Source organism: Choristoneura fumiferana, chromosome 6, assembly GCF_025370935.1.
Source record: "Choristoneura fumiferana chromosome 6, NRCan_CFum_1, whole genome shotgun sequence".
NCBI lineage: Eukaryota > Metazoa > Arthropoda > Insecta > Lepidoptera > Tortricidae > Choristoneura > Choristoneura fumiferana.
In genome coordinates this window covers 2,974,932-2,993,670 of record NC_133477.1, presented here as the reverse complement: position 1 = coordinate 2,993,670, position 18,739 = coordinate 2,974,932, and the positions used below count along the sequence as shown (strand labels likewise).

The 18,739-nt window shown below is 38.6% G+C and overlaps 2 protein-coding genes across 3 annotated transcripts in view; both read left to right on the top strand.

Annotated features, from left to right (window-relative positions):
• Positions 1–7,918, top strand: part of LOC141428829 (uncharacterized) — a 54,521-nt gene extending 46,603 nt beyond the window's left edge. For both annotated transcript variants that reach the window (XM_074088852.1, XM_074088854.1), the window contains exons 3-4: positions 3,739–3,850; positions 5,523–7,918. In XM_074088852.1, coding sequence (XP_073944953.1) covers positions 3,739–3,834 — 96 coding nt within the window. In that variant the 3' untranslated portion in view covers positions 3,835–3,850; positions 5,523–7,918. The remainder of the gene's footprint in view (positions 1–3,738; positions 3,851–5,522) is intronic.
• Positions 7,919–15,144: 7,226 nt separating this feature from the next.
• Positions 15,145–18,739, top strand: part of LOC141428821 (uncharacterized) — a 46,379-nt gene continuing 42,784 nt past the window's right edge. The window contains exon 1 of the mRNA XM_074088838.1: positions 15,145–15,559. Coding sequence (XP_073944939.1) covers positions 15,546–15,559 — 14 coding nt within the window. The 5' untranslated portion in view covers positions 15,145–15,545. The remainder of the gene's footprint in view (positions 15,560–18,739) is intronic.

Here is an 18,739-nt window from a genome sequence, read left to right as displayed (position 1 = left end):
TGACGTGACGTGATTACACGGCGTGACCTCACGAGGGAGTTTAACTGGTTGTATTCATATTTTTTTGTTTAATTAACGAATGAAAAAATACGAGCCTAGGCAAGATTAGAATTTTTAGGGCACCAGCCTATTGTTGGAAGTTTTTGTATTGAAAACCTAGTTATAAAGTTCTCTTTCTCCTTTTAACACCCTGTTTCACCATACATTGATTAAATTTATTTGATGGATAAATGTGATGCCGTCCCTGTTTGTTTTGTTCGAATAGACGGAGACGGCATTACATTTATGCGTCAAATAAAATTAGTCAATGCGTGGTGAAACAGCCCCTAAGTAAAGTAAAGTTAGTCGTGGTAGCCTAGTGGTTTGGCCTATGGCCTCTCAAGCAGAGGACCGTGGATTTAAATCCGGGCTCACACCTCTGAATTTTCGTAATTCATGTGCGAAATTACCATTTAAATATACCGCGAGCTCTACGGTGAAGAAAAACGTGAGAAAACAAGCCCTCTCATTTTAACAAGAGGCTTGTGCCCAACTAACAAAGAAAGAAAGAAAGAAAAGAACATTTATTCGTGACAAACATAAGAACAATGGATAAAAAAATAAAGAAAATTATAGTTTTATGTATGCCACGAAATGGTCCCAAAACAGCAATCTGCCGGTCTTGCGAACGGCGCTGGTCTTCCTTTGGGACCATCGGGGTCATAATAAATTAAAAAAATTACATCATAAAATACAGTGAGACCGATAAAATTTTCACTTAAAAAAAAACAACTGTTCGATGTACGAATTCAAAAATCATAAAATTATCGGTTTGCTTTAACAAAATTACAAATCAAATAAAAGACGTTTAAAGACGTTTTTTCCAACGTTCCACCATGCGATACTACCTCCTCTACAAAGCCATCCCCATAACGATACAACAAAACGGAATCACTCAAATTACCCATATAAAATTACAAACACCCCTACCTAATAAGCCTGTCCTCACCAATTTTCTCGCGCAGAAACTTACCCTTACCCATCGGTTACCTTACCCTTTACCTGTGGGCTGCACCTTAACCATTTCTCCGCCATAAATGATAATGGCGGGCGTAATAGAGGCCCGTTAATTTGGCTCGCGCTGCTGATCCAATTTCCCTTCACCAGCGCACCTTACTTGTAACGAGCTCACCGTAATTACTTAACAGTGGCTTCATCGTGTTTAAACTGGAGCATTTACTGTTTCAAAAATGTTCACATGCTTAAAATGAATAATTAATTATATTAATAATAAACTTTGACCGCTTTCTTGCTTGAAAGTTTTCATTGTCATCATCATCATCATCTAAGCCGTAGGACGTCCACTGTTGGCCCAGGCCTCCCTATAGGACCTCCAGTTGCTTCGGTTGGCAGCGGCCTACATCCACCGTGAACCCGCGGCTTTAACCAGGTCATCCGTCTATCTCGTTGGTGGACGTCCTACGCTGCGCTTGCCGATCCGCGGTCTCCATTCGAGAACTTTCCGGCCCTAACGGCCATCTGGAAGTTATCTGTATTTTTTTTACGCTTTTAAAGGTTTAAAGAGTAAATTTTTATCAAGTGTCCCTCACCCCCTTCTATAAGATAAATTCGTGCTTCGAAAAATCTGAAAGAAGTCTAGCTACTGCTCAGTAGTCTTTACACATTAATGAGTAAATTATTTGATCAAACCTTAATTATTGAGTATAATAAGTCGACAATAAATAAATAAAGTAGTAATATATACGAGTATAAAGTATTTTTGATAGATCTTGTTTAGACTGAACCTACTGTCGGATTCTATAGACTGTGGCACGTCGCCGTAGGAAATCTTCGGCAGCACAATATTTGTTAACTGCCACTCCGAAGGTTAGCTGGAGGTAATTTCTGGTACGCGGGGTCGTCAGCCGGTCACTTAACGGTTTGTTACCGCCACCTGCAATAAGTATAATCTTTAACAACTACACTTTGTGTTAGTAGTGCGTGTGTAGGTAAAACCCGTCGATTGATAAGTACGAGATATGTAATTCCAAAAAAATTAACGTCTTCAATTATTAAAATCAGTCAAATTCGAGTCCGAAGTACTACCATCTCGGCCTATTTATACATTCCAGTTTCTAGCCCAGGCCTGCTCTCGGCATGGGAAGGCTTGAACCGCAGTTCCCATGCGGGCCCAGTTCCAATTGGGAACTTTACAAACACCATTGAATGTCTTTGCAGGTGTGTGCAGGATTGCTTCACCGTTAAACTTCCGAAAAAACTGGAAGGTGCGAACTCGAGCTCGAACCCACGACTCTGCTTGAGAGCCCATAGATCACACCACTAAGCTACCAGAAGCTGTTTCTAAACACACGAACAAAACACCGAAAAATTGCGCTTCTTGTATCCCCTCTTTAATCTGAAACTTTAATCTATTTTTTTTTTTAGTTATAGCGCCTATTCTAATGTAATATACTATATACACTGTTTTATCAAATATCTGTATTATAGATGGACGGACAACAGCGGGGGGGTTTTTGAACTCTTAAAATGCTTCTCCTGCTTGTTTGTTACTGGTTCCGCTGAATAGGCCGATGCTATGCGCATGATAGTACCGGCGACATTTGCTATACCGGTAGGACCAATCTCAGGGGGGTGGAATTAGATGAGAGACGAAACAAGTTTGTGTCTGATTCCGCACTGGAAAGGGTCCCTGAACGGGGTCAACTCAACCTAGTCAGGTTCAACGTCTCCAAGACACAAGTCTGTGCATTTACCGCAAAAAAAAAACATTCACTGTAAGCAAGTTAGGTTCTTAATCGTGCAAAGCGATACTTCGAACCACGCCATCGCCTACAGCTCTAAGTACAAGGCTCAGGTTCGTCCTCACTTCGAGTATTGCTCTCACCTTTGTACTGGAGCCCCTCAGTATCAGCTGCTTCCACTTGATCGACTGCAGCGTAAGGCAGCTTGTATTATCGGCGATCCAATACTTTCTGGGAAACTTGATCCTTTTCCCCTTCGCAGACGTTAGTTCTCTCTGCGTTTTTATAGGATCTACAATGGGGAGTGTTCCGACGAACTCTTCAATCTTATCCCAACTGCTAAGTTCCATCACCGTAGCACTCGGCATAAGGGTGGTTTTCACCCGCACCATCTCGATGATTGGTGCTCCACTGTGCGGTATAAACGTTCCTTTCTACCACGCACCTGTAAAATATGGAATAAACTCGCTGCTGAGGTTTTGCCATCGTTGGGGACCTTCAAAAAGCGAGTGTATCGCCTATTGCAAGGCCGGCAACGCACCCGCAGTCCTAATAATGCTGTAGGTGTCCATGGGCGGCGGTGATCACTTACCATCAGGTGACTCGCCTGCTCGTTCGCCAGTTTATCGATAAAAAAATAGATTTGCATTAAATTTGGTATAGATCGCTGGATCTCAGGAATACCTAACACATGGCTATTTTTTGTCCCGATACTCCCTTATGCGAACGTTTGCAAACGTATCCTTAATGCAACGTACCTTAATGAAGAACGAAATTGTTTTAAAATTTAGTGATATTTAGAAATTTAATGTTTTTACAAGCGAAGCCGCAAGTAAACACCACCTAAATATTCCGAAACGTGGGAAGTACACGCGCACTAAAATGTTAACGTGTTTACAATGTGTACAGCATGTTACACACACGCATTGTTTTATTTGCATTAGACGTGTGTGCGAGAACGTTACGCATTCTATTGACGCATAATCATTGTCCACAGCAAATGACAGCGAAAGTACTATTCGGCAGCGTGACTTCGATCAACGACCTCAAGTTGCAAGAGAAGGCCGAGCGGGAAGCGCGGCGGACACACTAGCGCTGCCTAGCGACAGGTCGGTCAATTGACAGTTTAACGTTGATGCATAGATGGCGCTGTACGCTATGTGGGTAGCTTGGGAGGTCGCTAGTGCCAAGTGCTTGCGATAGGTGGCGGTATGAGTTACATTTTAACTTGTAAACACTATTACTGTGCTATGTGCTACTGATTGTCTTCTGTGTTCTATTAGCCTCATACATCAGTCAGATTGCCTTAATACCGGGTGGGCCCTCTAACAGGAGCAAAAAATTAAAACCCAGGCTCTGCTACTCAAATTGAACTACTTTAGTTCTGCAACTTTCAAAAATTGAGTAATTTTATCATTATGTTTATTCCGAACGAATTAAATGGTATTTTCAATGTACGGCATCCAATAGCCTAAATGACATCGTCTGTCACGTAACAAAATGACGGATTTCGCTATAGGTACATTGCTTGTCCAATTAAACTTTAAACTATAATAAAAAGTTATTTTCAAAAGTTGTAGAACTAAATTAGCTCAAGATGAACAGTGGAAGCTGTGGTTTAATTTTTTGCTCCTGTTACAGGGCCCACCCGGTGGGCACCTTGTATGCAAAATATTCAATACAAAATATAATTTTTGAACTGGCTTTTTTATACCCGTGATGGAATGGAGAATGTATATGTGCTTAGGATGAGAGGTTGTTTGTTTGTGTGCAAACAAATGTTCCTGTTTTTTGACAATCTTAGCATTTTTATGGTTCAAAAGAACTCGTTCGTTTCCTTCGATTAGTCAAAATAATATATTTATTTAAACAATGAATTTTTACATAAAAATAAAAATAAAAAACACATAAAATTAACTAAAACGGGCTTCCTCTTCCAAAGGCAGCGCAGCGCGGGCATTGTATCTAAGACGCTAGCGGCGTTGTCTCGTTGCACTGCGAGGCTCAGTCTTTGGGCGAAGAAAAAGCCTGCTCTTTGGTCGCCAGATACGTCGATTAGTTTTACCAACACTTCTTTCATTTTTTTTTGTGTCGGACGACTAAGGCCCAAAGGTTTCGACCGCAAGTGCCGCAAAAAAGTAGTTGTCCTCAAGAAAGGCATATTTGCGGCACTTGTCGGTTTGGGCATTGTCTGCAGCTGTCCCTGGCTTCCGCGCAGACCGTTGGACGTGGGACAGGGCTAACGTATCCAACCACGCATGTAACATCCCACGCCAACGGCAGCCCCAGACGCCACGGCACCAACGTACAACCGTCGGCCCTTTCCCGTCCGCAGCAGAAAGACCTGTAGGCTCTAGGGTCGCGGGGATGGACGCGGAGCCGAGAGCTCGACGGACGAGAATAATAAATAAATAAAATAATATGTATACTTGCCTAAAGAGAGAACGTTTCATAAAGGAAGTCTTTGATAAACATTGGCTTACCTACATGACATTGATTTGATTAAAATATTTATTTTGAAAAGTTCTATGGTGATTCAACTTCACGAACTTACTTAAACTTAAGTATGCCAACTTAACATTCGGTAATCTTGATAATATATTTATTTTATTACTTACGTCAGTTTGATTTTAAATTTATATTTGTCACACACATAATAACCATATTTTATATTTTTTTTTACAAAAAAGGGAGGGAAGAGTAGGAACTGTTGTAAGTAGGTACTTATGTATTTTCGAAAAGGCACTTCTATATGCTTAAAATAGATTTTTTCTTTTTCAGATTTGTGATACGGACGAGGGAGAAGGAAAATGAAGTGATCTCGTGTGTATGTCTATTACGAATAAGTAGAGTTTAAACTTTAATTAAAGGTTAACAATTATACGTAGCATTTTATACTCATAGGGTTATTTTGTGATACTTAACTAACACAAATATAAATTCCGAATTAAGTGCTAATAATTTACCCATAGTACGTTGGGCACCTTTAACAAAAGGTGGTGATTTTGAGCATTCACTTGTAACGAGCATTGTAGCAAATGTTACATTACTGCTAAAAGCTCACAAAATAATCGGGATCGTTTTAGCGAGCATTCTATCGAGCGTTCTAGCAAGCATTCTACCGAGCGTTCTACCGAGCTTTCTACTGAGCATTCAAGCGAGCATTCTACCGAGCGTTCTAGCGAGCATTACCGAGCGTTCTAGCAAGCATTCTACCGAGCGTTCTAGCGAGCATTCTACCGAGCGTTCTAGCGAGCATTCTACTGAGCATTCTAGCGAGCATTCTACCGAGCGTTCTAGCGAGCATTCTACCGAGCGTTCTAGCGAGCATTCTACTGATCATTCTAGCGAGCATTCAAGCGAAACGACGGAAAATTTTCTTCGAGCTTTTTGCTGAGCATCCGTCAAACAAAAAAATTTTGACCAGCATTTAGCTAGAGTATTCCCTAGAATGATTGTATAAACGTTCATTGCAATGTTCGGCTTTTTGCTTGGCTCCGTCCCTTGTTCAGTCCGATAAATTGAAAAACGGTGAATGCTCGATGTTCTGTTCATATTCATTTATTTTATTCATTCAAATTCATGAAATACTCAAGTTTATCAGCGCCTTAATGCGAATGCGTTCGAGGCGTTTTCGCGTCAGATGTTTGACTAAAGGCTCTAGTTTCTGACAAGGATTGACAGTTGGGCCAACCTTCAGAACAGTATGGGTAAGCCAAACTGTCAAATCCATAACACGCGTTGAGAAACAAGCCCTGTTGGTAACCCACAGAAATAATGATATATAGGTGAAAAGCTTAAGTAAATAACCTGTTGTATGTAGTAGTGCACAGAATAGATTACTATAAATATATGACTGGTCATTCAGCTACATTTTTTCCATTCATTTAAAAAATACGGACACTTATTTTTTCTTTTGTCAATTAAACCAAAAATTATGAAGATGTAGCCGGTTAAAGTTCTGTGCGACGTCACACCTACGTCACGAACAATCGCCAGCATTAATATCTGCCACAGAAGAGCGTGCAAAAATATCTGATACGTCCTTCCAGCCCTAGAAATAGAGTCGTATCAGATATTTATGCACGCTTGTTGTGTCAGATATTGGTGCTGGTGACTGTATTTGGTGTTGTATTTTTACTAAGGAGTGACACCGAACTTTGCCGCGCTTCTGATTCTCTTTCTCAATCTCATCTTAAACCGTGTGAAAAAAAAACTGATGAAAACGATTGAAATTCCAAGTGTGCTAAAAAATAAGGCCTTTAATTTACTTAAGTTTTTCATAAAAGGAATAAAGAGGAACCTACTTAAGACTCCAGTCTCGTTATAAAAGTACCCTTAAGGTACTAACAGTGTACTACAAAAGTAAAGTCATTGCCACACTTTCTTAAGGTGGATATAAATCTTTATTATATCTTTATTTTATTTTATTTTTGTATCATTGTTATAACCTATTGGATAAATCTAAAGGTTAGCATAAATACCGAGCACTTGTGAGTCAGCAGTCTCGCGTACCTAACTGAGGCTTCAGTATTAAAAAGGCATGTCTTGTAAATATAAGACCCAAAACGAAATAAGGGCTATACCTACCTAGTGCCATCCCACGAAGACGCGTTATTTTGACAAAATTAGACCTTACAATCATTGTAATAAGAACCACGGCACACGTCGTCGTGAATGACTCTACCTCTCCGTGAGGCGTATTATTTGTCAAATGAAAATACTAATAAATATAATTCTCGTATAACATTCTTTGTCCAAAAATAACATAACACAATAAAAATACTTCCCGTTCAATTAAATGTGGATAAAAACGCAGTAACTATAAAAATTATTGTACAAATTGTATATTGTACAAAACAAAAAAATTATGTATACTCGTAATATAGTTTCATACAGTACAAAATATCTACAAACAAAAACCTTTGACAACTAAAGATTTTTAAGCCAGTACTTTTCTTGGGCATTCATAAATTATATCACACATAATTTCCGGTAAAAGTTAAAGTGTACTTATTTACGTTTTTAAAATAGTAATTTTATTAGCTACTATAAAAATACACATGAAAATATTTTTATGGAATTTTATCATAGATTATAACACTATTTGCAAAGTATCTGATACTTATATTTATTTGTATTATAAATAAAATCGTGTATAAGGAGAGTAGGTATAAAATTACGTCAATGTTTTGAAATTAATATAGTTTTTTATAGTTTTGTACCTTTTTTATAATAAAATTGTTTTGAATACAAATTTTGTTTTCTTTACTTGGAACTAGAAAATAAAGAGCAATAAAGTAAGCTGCATTTATTTGTACAAAATAAAAATAATAACTCTTTTCTAGGTATCTATAATGTACCTATAGAGTACCTAATACGACCTTTATTTGACAAGTAATATTAGACAATATAATAATATGATTGGTTTTTTGGAGTCTTTTTGTATTTTTGCTAGTGCTGCTGCTTAAGTAGCGTAGTAGAAATAAGCAACCTGAGATATGTATGCATAGGAAATTTCGTGTCTAGATTCCTGTCCAGCGGTGGTGTAGGGGCACGCAGCACGGATTGTTAAGGACCTGAGTTCGATTCCCAGCGCTGGTCTCTTTTTCTAGTTTTTCTGTGCATCCATTTCTCAGTTTGTATTTTCAATATAATAATATGAATAAGACTAAGATAAAAAACAATACCATTTCGTAAGGCATTCAACTACCACCACCGAACCGAAAGAGGTGACCACAAACCGGAAGACGAAGCGGGACGATATCGCGTAAGATGCGGGCTACCGCTGGATGCGAGTAGCGAGTTGTTCATTGTGGCGTTCTAAGGACCTTTTTTCAACAATGAACGTCAACAGTAGACGTCGATGATGAAGACCATCAAAAATAACATACAAAGTGTCTGTACCCTCTGGACAAAGAAAAGAACGTGTTGATTAGAGTATTTCTAACCTATGTATGGTCAAGGACTTTAATTTATGAGCTACCATGGTACCATTTCACAGTAAACGTCATAGTGACATCGCATTAATTAACAAGGAAAATCGTAATGACTTTTCCTTTGAAAAGGTTCCATGGTGGACCATGAATTAAAGTCCTTGACCGTTTATTACTTATTTTTTTAAAGTTGCAGAACTAAAGTTGTTCCATTTAAGTAGCAGAACCTGTGTTTTATTTTTTGCTCCTTTTACAGGGCCCACCCGGTACGTGTTTTAATTATTTGCTCTTATTAAAGGCCCCACTATTTATGTCACTGAGATCATCGTAAAATTATTTTACTAATAATTATTTGACTTTCTGCCAAGTTTCTTGCGGCGCATTCTTCTTGGCAATGATGGTCTTTCCGAAAGCGCTGGTAGTTTAAAAAAATGACTTGTAAAAGTGCCCATTGCGGCCTATTTACTGAGTAAATCATTTGAATTTGAATTTACTATCAGTGCCTCAGTGGGAGCTGTCCTTCGCCGCTAGCACCCCCTCCTTACATTTTGCACTATTTTACCGCATCGCTACCGTCATATGATGCCCTGCGCGTGCGCGGACTACAGATGACTTTGCAATAGTGACCCTAGCCCATTTGTTTGTTTGAATAATGCATGAGGACCATCAAAACATGGCCCAAACGTGACTAATGCTTCAAATAAAACTGTTTCGACACTGATTTAAACTAACATTACAAAGACAAAGTATACGGGTGTCATTTACTTTGCTCACCCGCGACCTTACGATAGGTACATCTATGCAACAAATGTGTGTTCGCATCTCTTCCACCTCCAAACTATAAGACACACGCAAGTTGCACAAACCGAACTATCACCACCACTACACTACACTGACGCGTTTCGACTTCAACCAGCGTTCATCCTAAACCATAACCGTTTACTTATGCTACCAAATGTTAGACAAGATGAAACATCTATTTTATGCATAGAGTTAGCTATCCATGGTAACGAGTGAACAAAGTAACGATTATACTCCGCGAAGTAACGCCTGATTCAATAAATTATTTACTCTACTCGTACTTACTCGTAAAACGTGCGTATTAACTTATTACTTAAGTGATAGCAGAAGAGGCAAGAAAGTAAGAAAGGTAAATTCCTCTTATTATTAGTTTTTTAACGAAGGTTCCGTTAAATATCGTCTAAACGACTTCCTGCAATAATGTGTGCGACGACGGACAAACAAACAACGACAGTTTTTGCGGCTAACGTTGGGAAAAAAGTAATTTCAGTTCAACAGTGACAATAGTTGATTTAGGGTACCGTTTGCATAATTAATATTAAAACTGATCCAGTTACCATAAGAACATAGTTAAGTAAATTTCAAAAGCGGCCAAGTAGCTTGTAGGAGCTGAGAAAATAGGTCATAATCATCGTCATCGTATCAGCCGTCGGACGTTAACTGTTGAAAATATTGTATACTGGTAAAACAAAAAATATTATTTTTTGCCCATACCGCTGGCGCAGCTTAGAACAAATCCGCAAAATGCATACTGGTGTGCGTTGCGCGCCTAGTAGGCCACTCAAAAAATAAGTATCATTTTTTAATACAAGCTTTTTTTGCTGACTGTACTTTTTGTTGACTGTACTTGCATTGTCACCCAAACTACATTTGCAATACCCAATTTCAAGTCGATGTCATTAACCTTTGAAGAATTCCGTCCTGTAGAGACGATCCTGGCCGGACTACCAGCATGTCACTATCAGATTATTGTATTGTCACGCAATTTACATAATTATGCCAAATTTCAAGACAATTTGACTACTCAAAGTTGGTCGAATTTAACTTGCAAGATTTGATGACAAACATCGGGACAGGTGAAACTAAATATAGGCTTGTAAAAAAAGGCCCTTGGGTTTTATTCAGGGGGTTGCAACCAAGTTGGCCTATATGTTATGACACTGCTCGAGCAATGAGGGCTATCGTTTTTTGTCTCACTAGATGGCGCACTGTTGCGTGAGGTTTTTAAGTATGACTTTCAAAGTCTGTTATTACGGGGGTGAAAACAAAGTTTAGATTAAAATCATATTTAATACACTTTAAAACCGTACCATAAAAATATCGAGCATGCCACAGTGTTGCATAGTCCCCGTTTTGTTCGGAAAAAAGGGAGGACAAAGGTTTCCGAAAGACAAAACTGTCTCAAAACACAGACATTCATTGCCCCAGAACGCATATTTGCCATAATTAATTTCAGATATTGCAAAATATTCACAAAATTGTTCTAATTATAAATAAACCCGCGTAGCTCACCCAAAAACTATGAGATTTGACATTTCGGAGACCTCACGCTACACTAGCGCCTCTAGTGGCGAATTCATACGCGATAGCCCTCATTGTGATAAAAAATATAATTTATACTGTGGCTACAAGGTTCTGTAGCATAAAAGCTTCGCGCTTGCCCCAGGGGGCGGCACGAGGTGTTTTTGTGCGCGGTCTTTAACCCGCTCAAATCGCTCGCGTCCGGCGGCTCTCGTATAATCTACGATTCGAGCTCGAGGCGCCGGGCCGCCCTCACACCGTTCCGAACAAACATTCGTCATATTTAACTCATCATCATCATCAGCTAGTAGTAGCAGCTAGTAGCGTCCACTGCTGAAAACAGGCCTCCCCTTAGAACGCCACAATGAACGACATCTCATAATATAGGTATTTAACTGACAAAATTAATATAAATAATAAATATGGTTCTTATATGACACCCCTTTTTAGGGTTCCGTAGCCATAAATGGCAAAACGGAACCCTTATAGTTTCGGCATGTCTGTCTATCTGTCTGACTGTCTGTCTGTCTGAGCACGAATATATATGTAAACAATACCTACCGACAAAATGGTACAATAAAAAAATTCAAAAAAAATTTTTTTTACAGTACCTTCCATAGACGTAAAGTGGGGGTGTTTTTTTTTCTCATCCAACCTTATAGAGTGGGGTATCGTTGGATAGGTCTTTTAAAACAATTAAAGGGTTGCTACAACGATTTTTCGATTCAGTGATGTGTTTGCAAATTATTCAAATTTAAAGTGAAAATTTTCATTAAAATCTCTCTAAAATCTAAACCGGTGGGTGGAAAAAATTTGAAAAAATTCAAGATGGTAGTAAGTATATCAAACTTACAAGAAAAACTATAACGGTTAAGTTTTCTTGAGAATTATTAGTAGTTTACGAGTAAATAGCAGCTAAGATATAAAATATACCTAAACATGGAATATTCCGTACAAAATACGAAATCCTTAGAAAAACATTACTTATTTTCTTCGCAATGGCTACGGAACCCTATTTCGGGCGTGCCCGACACGCTCTTGATCGGTTTTTTGTTTTCGTTCTACTATCTCTGTAACGGCTAAACATACAAACCTCAAACACGGATAACGGTGGTAAATATACTGCATATCGACCAATAAAAACCGGTCTAACGTGAGTCGCCCTTAGGAAAAGATTCAAACTATGTAAATAAAATTAAAACAGTCGGGTAAATAATACGTTTCTTGTATAAGGATGAGGACCCCTCTTACATTTGCCAGCATTATCGGTACATTGGGTCTGTACTAAACCAACATGTAACTCGATTAATTGCTTATGTAATTTTATATACATTCCTTTAACCTATTAATGTACGGAACTATGCGTTTCAGGAACAAATGTGTTCACGGAACATTTCTAATTACCAGCCAACCCAACTTTAAGTGGCAAGTATAGAATAGAATAGAATAGAAATGACTTTATTCATCCACAACACAGAATATCATAACAAGATTTAAAAATATACATATAATTATCATTCATTAAAGTTAAACTACAAAGTTAAAAACTATTGATACTTTACCAATCAAAATGTTTCGAAAAGAAGAAGTGAAGTAGTATTTAATGAGAAATCATACAAAATTTATTGGGATATATATATATATATGCAGCATGCACATACCCACACAGGCGCACACATATGTATACGAGTGTCTGTACGTACATACTTACATAAAACCTATATATACATGTGAAAATACACAACGTGCAGGCCATGTGTTGTGGAAAGAAAGGGCGCTGACTCAGCAATAATGCTGCGGAGGCCGCAGCGCTGATATTCTGCCAGAACCAGTACAGAAGAGGTCTATGAAGATATGGTGCGTGCAAACACAAACAACGCGATCATTGGTCGTATTAAATTATACGAACAAGTGATAGTAAATAAAAAATAAAATAAAAGATGGAACGTGACAGGGCCAATTAACAAATTAACAATTATGTGATATAGCAAAACCTAAATGTATAATATATATAATATAATAGTTGCAATATATAATTTTAAAGAACTGAGGAAGGAAGGAGGAAGCCATGGAACAATATAAGTAGCAAGGGGGCTTCAGGTATGTGTGTTTTTCTGCATATTTAACAAATATTCACGGAGCTTGATTCTAAAAGTGTACTTAGCTTTGAGATCACGTAGTGGTGGGGGTATGTTGTTCCAACATTTAGTAGCATGATACCGAAAGCTTCCCCTGAAAGCAGCAGTTCTGTGACAAGGTACACTCAGCAGCACAGCACGTGAGGGTCTGATATATAATAGCCTCCTGGACCACTTTAGTTTTTTATAGAGGTAACCGGGAGTTTGGGTTTTAATTGTGTCAAACAGGAGGCAGGCAAACATGAGTTCTTGACGATTAAATATTTTTAGCATATTAGCATTATTTAAAAAAGGGGTAACGTGGGTTCGTGGAGGAATTTGGAAGCAAAACCTGGCGCATGCGTTCTGCACTCTTTGTAAGAGGTGCCACGAACGTGCCAAAAGACAAGGACCAAAAGCAGTGAGACAATAATTTAGTTTCGACAGTATAAGTGCCTCACAAAGCCTCAAGCGGAGGGGCACGCTTAGAAAGTCACGTATATTGTACAGAATTTTCAATCGGAAAAAACAATTACGAGTAATCTCAACGACATGCTTCTCAAAACGCAAGTTACCGTCCATAAGAAGACCAAGATTACGAGCCTCCACAACACGATCCACCTCTATGTTGTTAATAATAATACTGGGGCTGAGAGATACGATTTTGCATATTTGATTTGTAGATCCCAGCACCATATACTTTGACTTGGAAGGGTTCAGCAGTTACTATAAAGCAAAGTACTGTCTGTAATTAGAACTAGGTACAGTCAACGTCATAAATAAGTGATCACTTTTGTACCTTGTCGCTTTCAGTCGGTACACAATTTCATATGGCTTTTCTAACATGATGTTAAAATGACAAGGTACTTAAGTGATTACTTATTTATGACGTTGACTGCAACTGTATCGTAATAGAGGTCCTTAAAACACGAGTGTTGGTTTAATAGGGTCACATGAGTGTTTTAAGGCCTAATTACGTACTGTTGCATACAATATTTTATCTATATCCATATATTAAATTCTCTATCATGTGTTCCGCGAACCATTGAGAATGACCTGCATTAACTCTAACTAGGTAGTTATGTCTGCCCCCCGTGCTGTAATGATGTATGAAATCGAATCGATACAGAAATCTGTATCGTAATGACCACTACGATACAGCCGTGTTCATAATAGAATCCAATGTCGTAATGCTGGTCATTACGAGTACCTATGGTTTTTGAACGCATAATTGAGGATTTACTATATGGGTGTAGTAAAAATGAACTAGATTAATGTTAATTTCGCTGGGGACCCGTCGGTTTTCTTCGTTTTCCTAAAGTTTCAAATGAAAAATAAAAAAAGAAGGAAAGACGAATAGCTACAAACGAACGGACACTGCGACGGAGCTACGAGCAGCCCGAACGGATGGAGCTACGGATGGAGAGAGAGCTAGAGGATGGGCTACGGATCAGCTCGAAACATGTCGCGCTAAACTCGATTTCAGATGTGAGTTATCCGATATACTATCTTAAGCCTTAATAAGGCAGAGATTATTTAGCGACCACTTGCATTGAGTTGGAAACTGAACCTTATTGCGTTCATCATACGTCACAATTTCCATTGTAATTATTGAAAATACGACTAGCTTTAAAAATATTCTATGTCAGGTATGTATTCGATAGCTGCTCTTGATTCAGTGGTAGTATGCTCCAATAAATGGGGCCTTATAAAGGGTTAATATGAGTGGGTCTCACGGTAATTTCATGTTCAAAAGGAAATAAAAAGAAAAACAATCTTTTGTTTTGAGTTCCGAAGGACATTTTAGCAAACTAGTTTAAGTGTACACTTACATGAAACATTTTCAAGGTAAGCAATAAGCCAAAAGCAATAGTTCCAAAGCTCGCGACGTTACGCTGCGGTGTAAAAGCTCCCAAAAGCTCATTTTGCCACAAAACAAGCACGCGAACAGGGATCATCGCTCGGGCGAGGTCTTATAACAGTATCTGCAGCCTCAGTTATGTAACTAGTAGTCCTATAACGCCTGCCGCCGCAGGAACACCGGTTCAATCTCCAATCGCGCGACCGGCTCCTACAGAACAAAGCTTGGGACCAAAACCCTGATTATCAGCTTCGAGAACCTCCTACAATTACAGGAATTATCAAACCGTTTTTTTTACAATGATGACCTTATAGCTGTATTGTAAGAGACTTTGGTCACAAGAAGACTGAAGTGTAGGATCTTCGGAACCTTGTTTTGAGTGATATACTTCAAGATGCTACACGGGACAGTTCATTAAGACACTAAAAACAATGTACATGGAGTCTCGTGTTTAAGTACTAGTGAATGACACAATATTGTTATAGAGAAGAGTTCCAGTGACTTTCACCAGACTTGTTCGGTCTGATTGTGTCCATATTTGGAAGTGAAATGACTTTGTTTTGATAAAATGGAAGTGCTGAGGTTTGTGTTTTGTTTTTGGACGTTGACGTTCGCTTACCATTATGGGTTCAATTTGCAAACTAGGAAAAATATTAAAACCCTCTTATACTTATGTAGAATCACCTTTAACTAATTATTAAGAGGCATGTTAATGTGACTATAAGGGATCTCCGTCGAAAAATCGTTATCGAATTTTTGGCACTCTCTTAAAAGGTCGTGAAAATCATGGATCAGGGTAAAATGACCGTGTTTTAATCAATAATGAAAACATAATGTAGCTAGTCGTGAGTTGTTGAATTGACTTGAAATTATGAAATGAAATGATTTTTTTTACTCAACTACGGCAAAGCCAAAGGAAGAGTTATGATTTGACAATCCAAATTGTTAGGTTACGTTTATTTTATGAGTGGTTTGCTGAGGACCTGGGTTCGATTCCCAGCGCTGGTCTCTTTTTCTGGTTTTTCTGTGCATCCATGTCTCAGTTTGTATTTTCGATACGTTTATTTTATAAAACAATAGTAGAACACGAAACTACCGTGAGACTCGCTCATATTAAATATAATGACCCGGATAACTCACGTCTTAAATCGAGTTTAGCTCGACATGTTTTCCTTCGTCTTCGGAGCAACGCGACTCAGCGGCTGCTGCAACACGCGCACCCGCCGTGTAGCCGCTGAGTCGCGTTGCTCCGAAGACGAAGGGCTACGGATTAGCCCGAAACATGTCGAGCTAAACTCGATTTAAGACGTGAGTTATCCGGGTCATTATATTTAATAGTAGAACATTTACATCTTGAAAAAATAGAATTATATCAATTGTTACGAATTATATCAACCTGATGTTACGGTGGTATTAAAGTTATCAAACAGCTAAGTATACTAGTGGAATGCCCTGCCTGCGTCTGTGTTCCCTGATCGCTACAATCTGGCCGTCTTCATGTCTAGGGTGAATGGGCATTTATGGACAAGCGTGCTCTATCTTAGTCTACATCTTTGCCTACCACCAGTATGCCACCAGGCCTGATAGTGGTCAAACGCTGGCCTATTTATCCCAATTCCCCCTAATATTATAAATGCGAAAGTTTGTAAGTCTGGTTGTTTATTTGTTTGTTACTTCATCACGTCTAAACCGCTGAACCGCTTTAGATGAAATTCAGTGTACACATAGTTGGAGTCCCGGGGAAGGACATGGGATAGTTTTTATCCCGGAAAATTGCATAGTTCCCGTGGGATAGCGATAAACGAATTTTACGCAGACGAAGCCGCGAGTAACAGGCTAGTATAGTAATATGTACCTTTCTATAATTACACACTCCACGAACAGCTAACTAACTAGTGAAATAAATTAGCAAGACAAAGCTATCGTTCGTTGAATAGGTAGATCGGTGGTAGTGTTCTAATAAATTATGTTGCTATATTATACGTCGTTATACAATGTTACAGTTATAATATCTGTACGCTTTCACAAACGTATCATTTGTTATTCACAATATTTGTTAAGTTTATATTACCTCTGCTTGAGAGGCGATAGGTCAAACCACTAGGCCACCACAGCTCCCAGTACAGCAGGCAGTGGGTTCAAACCCCGGCTCGCACCTCTGAGTTTTTCGAAATTCATGTGCGGAATTACATTTGAAATTTACCACGAGCTTTGCGGTGAAGGAAAACATCGTGAGGAAACTTGCACAAACCTGCGAAGCAATTCAATGGTGCGTGTGAAGTTCCCAATCCGCACTGGGCCCGCGTGGGAACTACGGCCTAAGCCCTCTTGTTCTGAGAGGAGGCCTGTGCCCAGCAGTGGGACGTATATAGGCTGGGATGATTATGATGATATTACCTCACACGGAACTATATACAGGCGTGAATAAGGAAAATAATCAATTTCATAAAAGTAAACCAATATTTTACTACATCCTGCAAAGTTCAAGTCCCAGTTTTGGGCATACGGCTAACGACATGGTCAACATTACATAATGTATGTGTGTGTGTGTGTGTGTGTGCAGCCGACATACGGATGTGACGTTACGTAAAGTTTGCCGAAGCTTTTACCTAGTACCACTAACATTCCACTTTTGAGACAAGCGAGGAGGCGCTAGACATTTCGCACCTGCTATTGACTTTTCAAGGCCGCTGACCCACACAATTTTTTTTTCACACCTCTCCTTCAGAAAAGTAACTTTTCCTCCCTGACGAGAGGGAGCAAAGTGCAACTTTTCCGTTCAAGGCTTTTCTAAGTGTTTTATTGCAAATGCCATTTTTTGAAGTTGATAATTGTAAAGCCACGCCATTTTCGATGCTAGTTGATCTTTAATAATATTTAGATTTATTTTTTTCAAGTTTCTTAATGCTCGGTGTGAAAAGTTGTATGAGCCACTCGGGAGCAAAATTATTTTCATCTTGGGCGTTAACACTGGAATCCCTCATTACGCTTAGGATTCTACTGTAGAATCCTTCACTACATTCTGGATTCAATTTACGCCCTCGCCGTAAATACACCATTTTGCTCCCTTGTGACACAAATAACTATTTTCAATGAATAGAAACAAAAGGAACAATCGCAAAATATAGTGCATGTGAAAATCCATTTTGAACCTTTTCGTTAAAATGGGTTCTCCTGAAAAACAGCTTTACGGCTTTCCACGTCATTATGCTAAGTGCCCTCCTTTACCTATACTATTATTGATGTTTCTTTAATTTTTTTCTACGTGTATAATATATCTCACTCGAAAAGTACGAGGGCTAAAAATAATCCATTAATTGTCCGGCTTAATCTGTAATGAATCGAAGTGTAATGCATGCTATGCATTATTTTTTGCATGTCATTTGCAATGCAATGATTATTCGTCAATACCATAATTTAGGGCATGTTGTTTGATAAGTAGTTAAACAAACTAATAGTTAAACTGTATGGGAAACATAACAATAGCTAACGCATTTAAAAGGAAATTTGACTATTAGTATCTTTAACTACTGATCAAACAACAGGCCCTTAGTCAAACCAATAAAAATCTAAGAATGTGCGTGTTCGTTGCGAGAAAAAAGGACAAAGCAGTGACATCGATTTTAGAAGAAAATATAAATATTTTTTACCGTTATTTTTGTTTCTCATTGTTTTCAGAACAATTCTATGGTAACCGACAACGAATAGGTGAACATAGTATTTTTAATTCCGTGTTCTTACTGTAAACATTATCCAACCGTT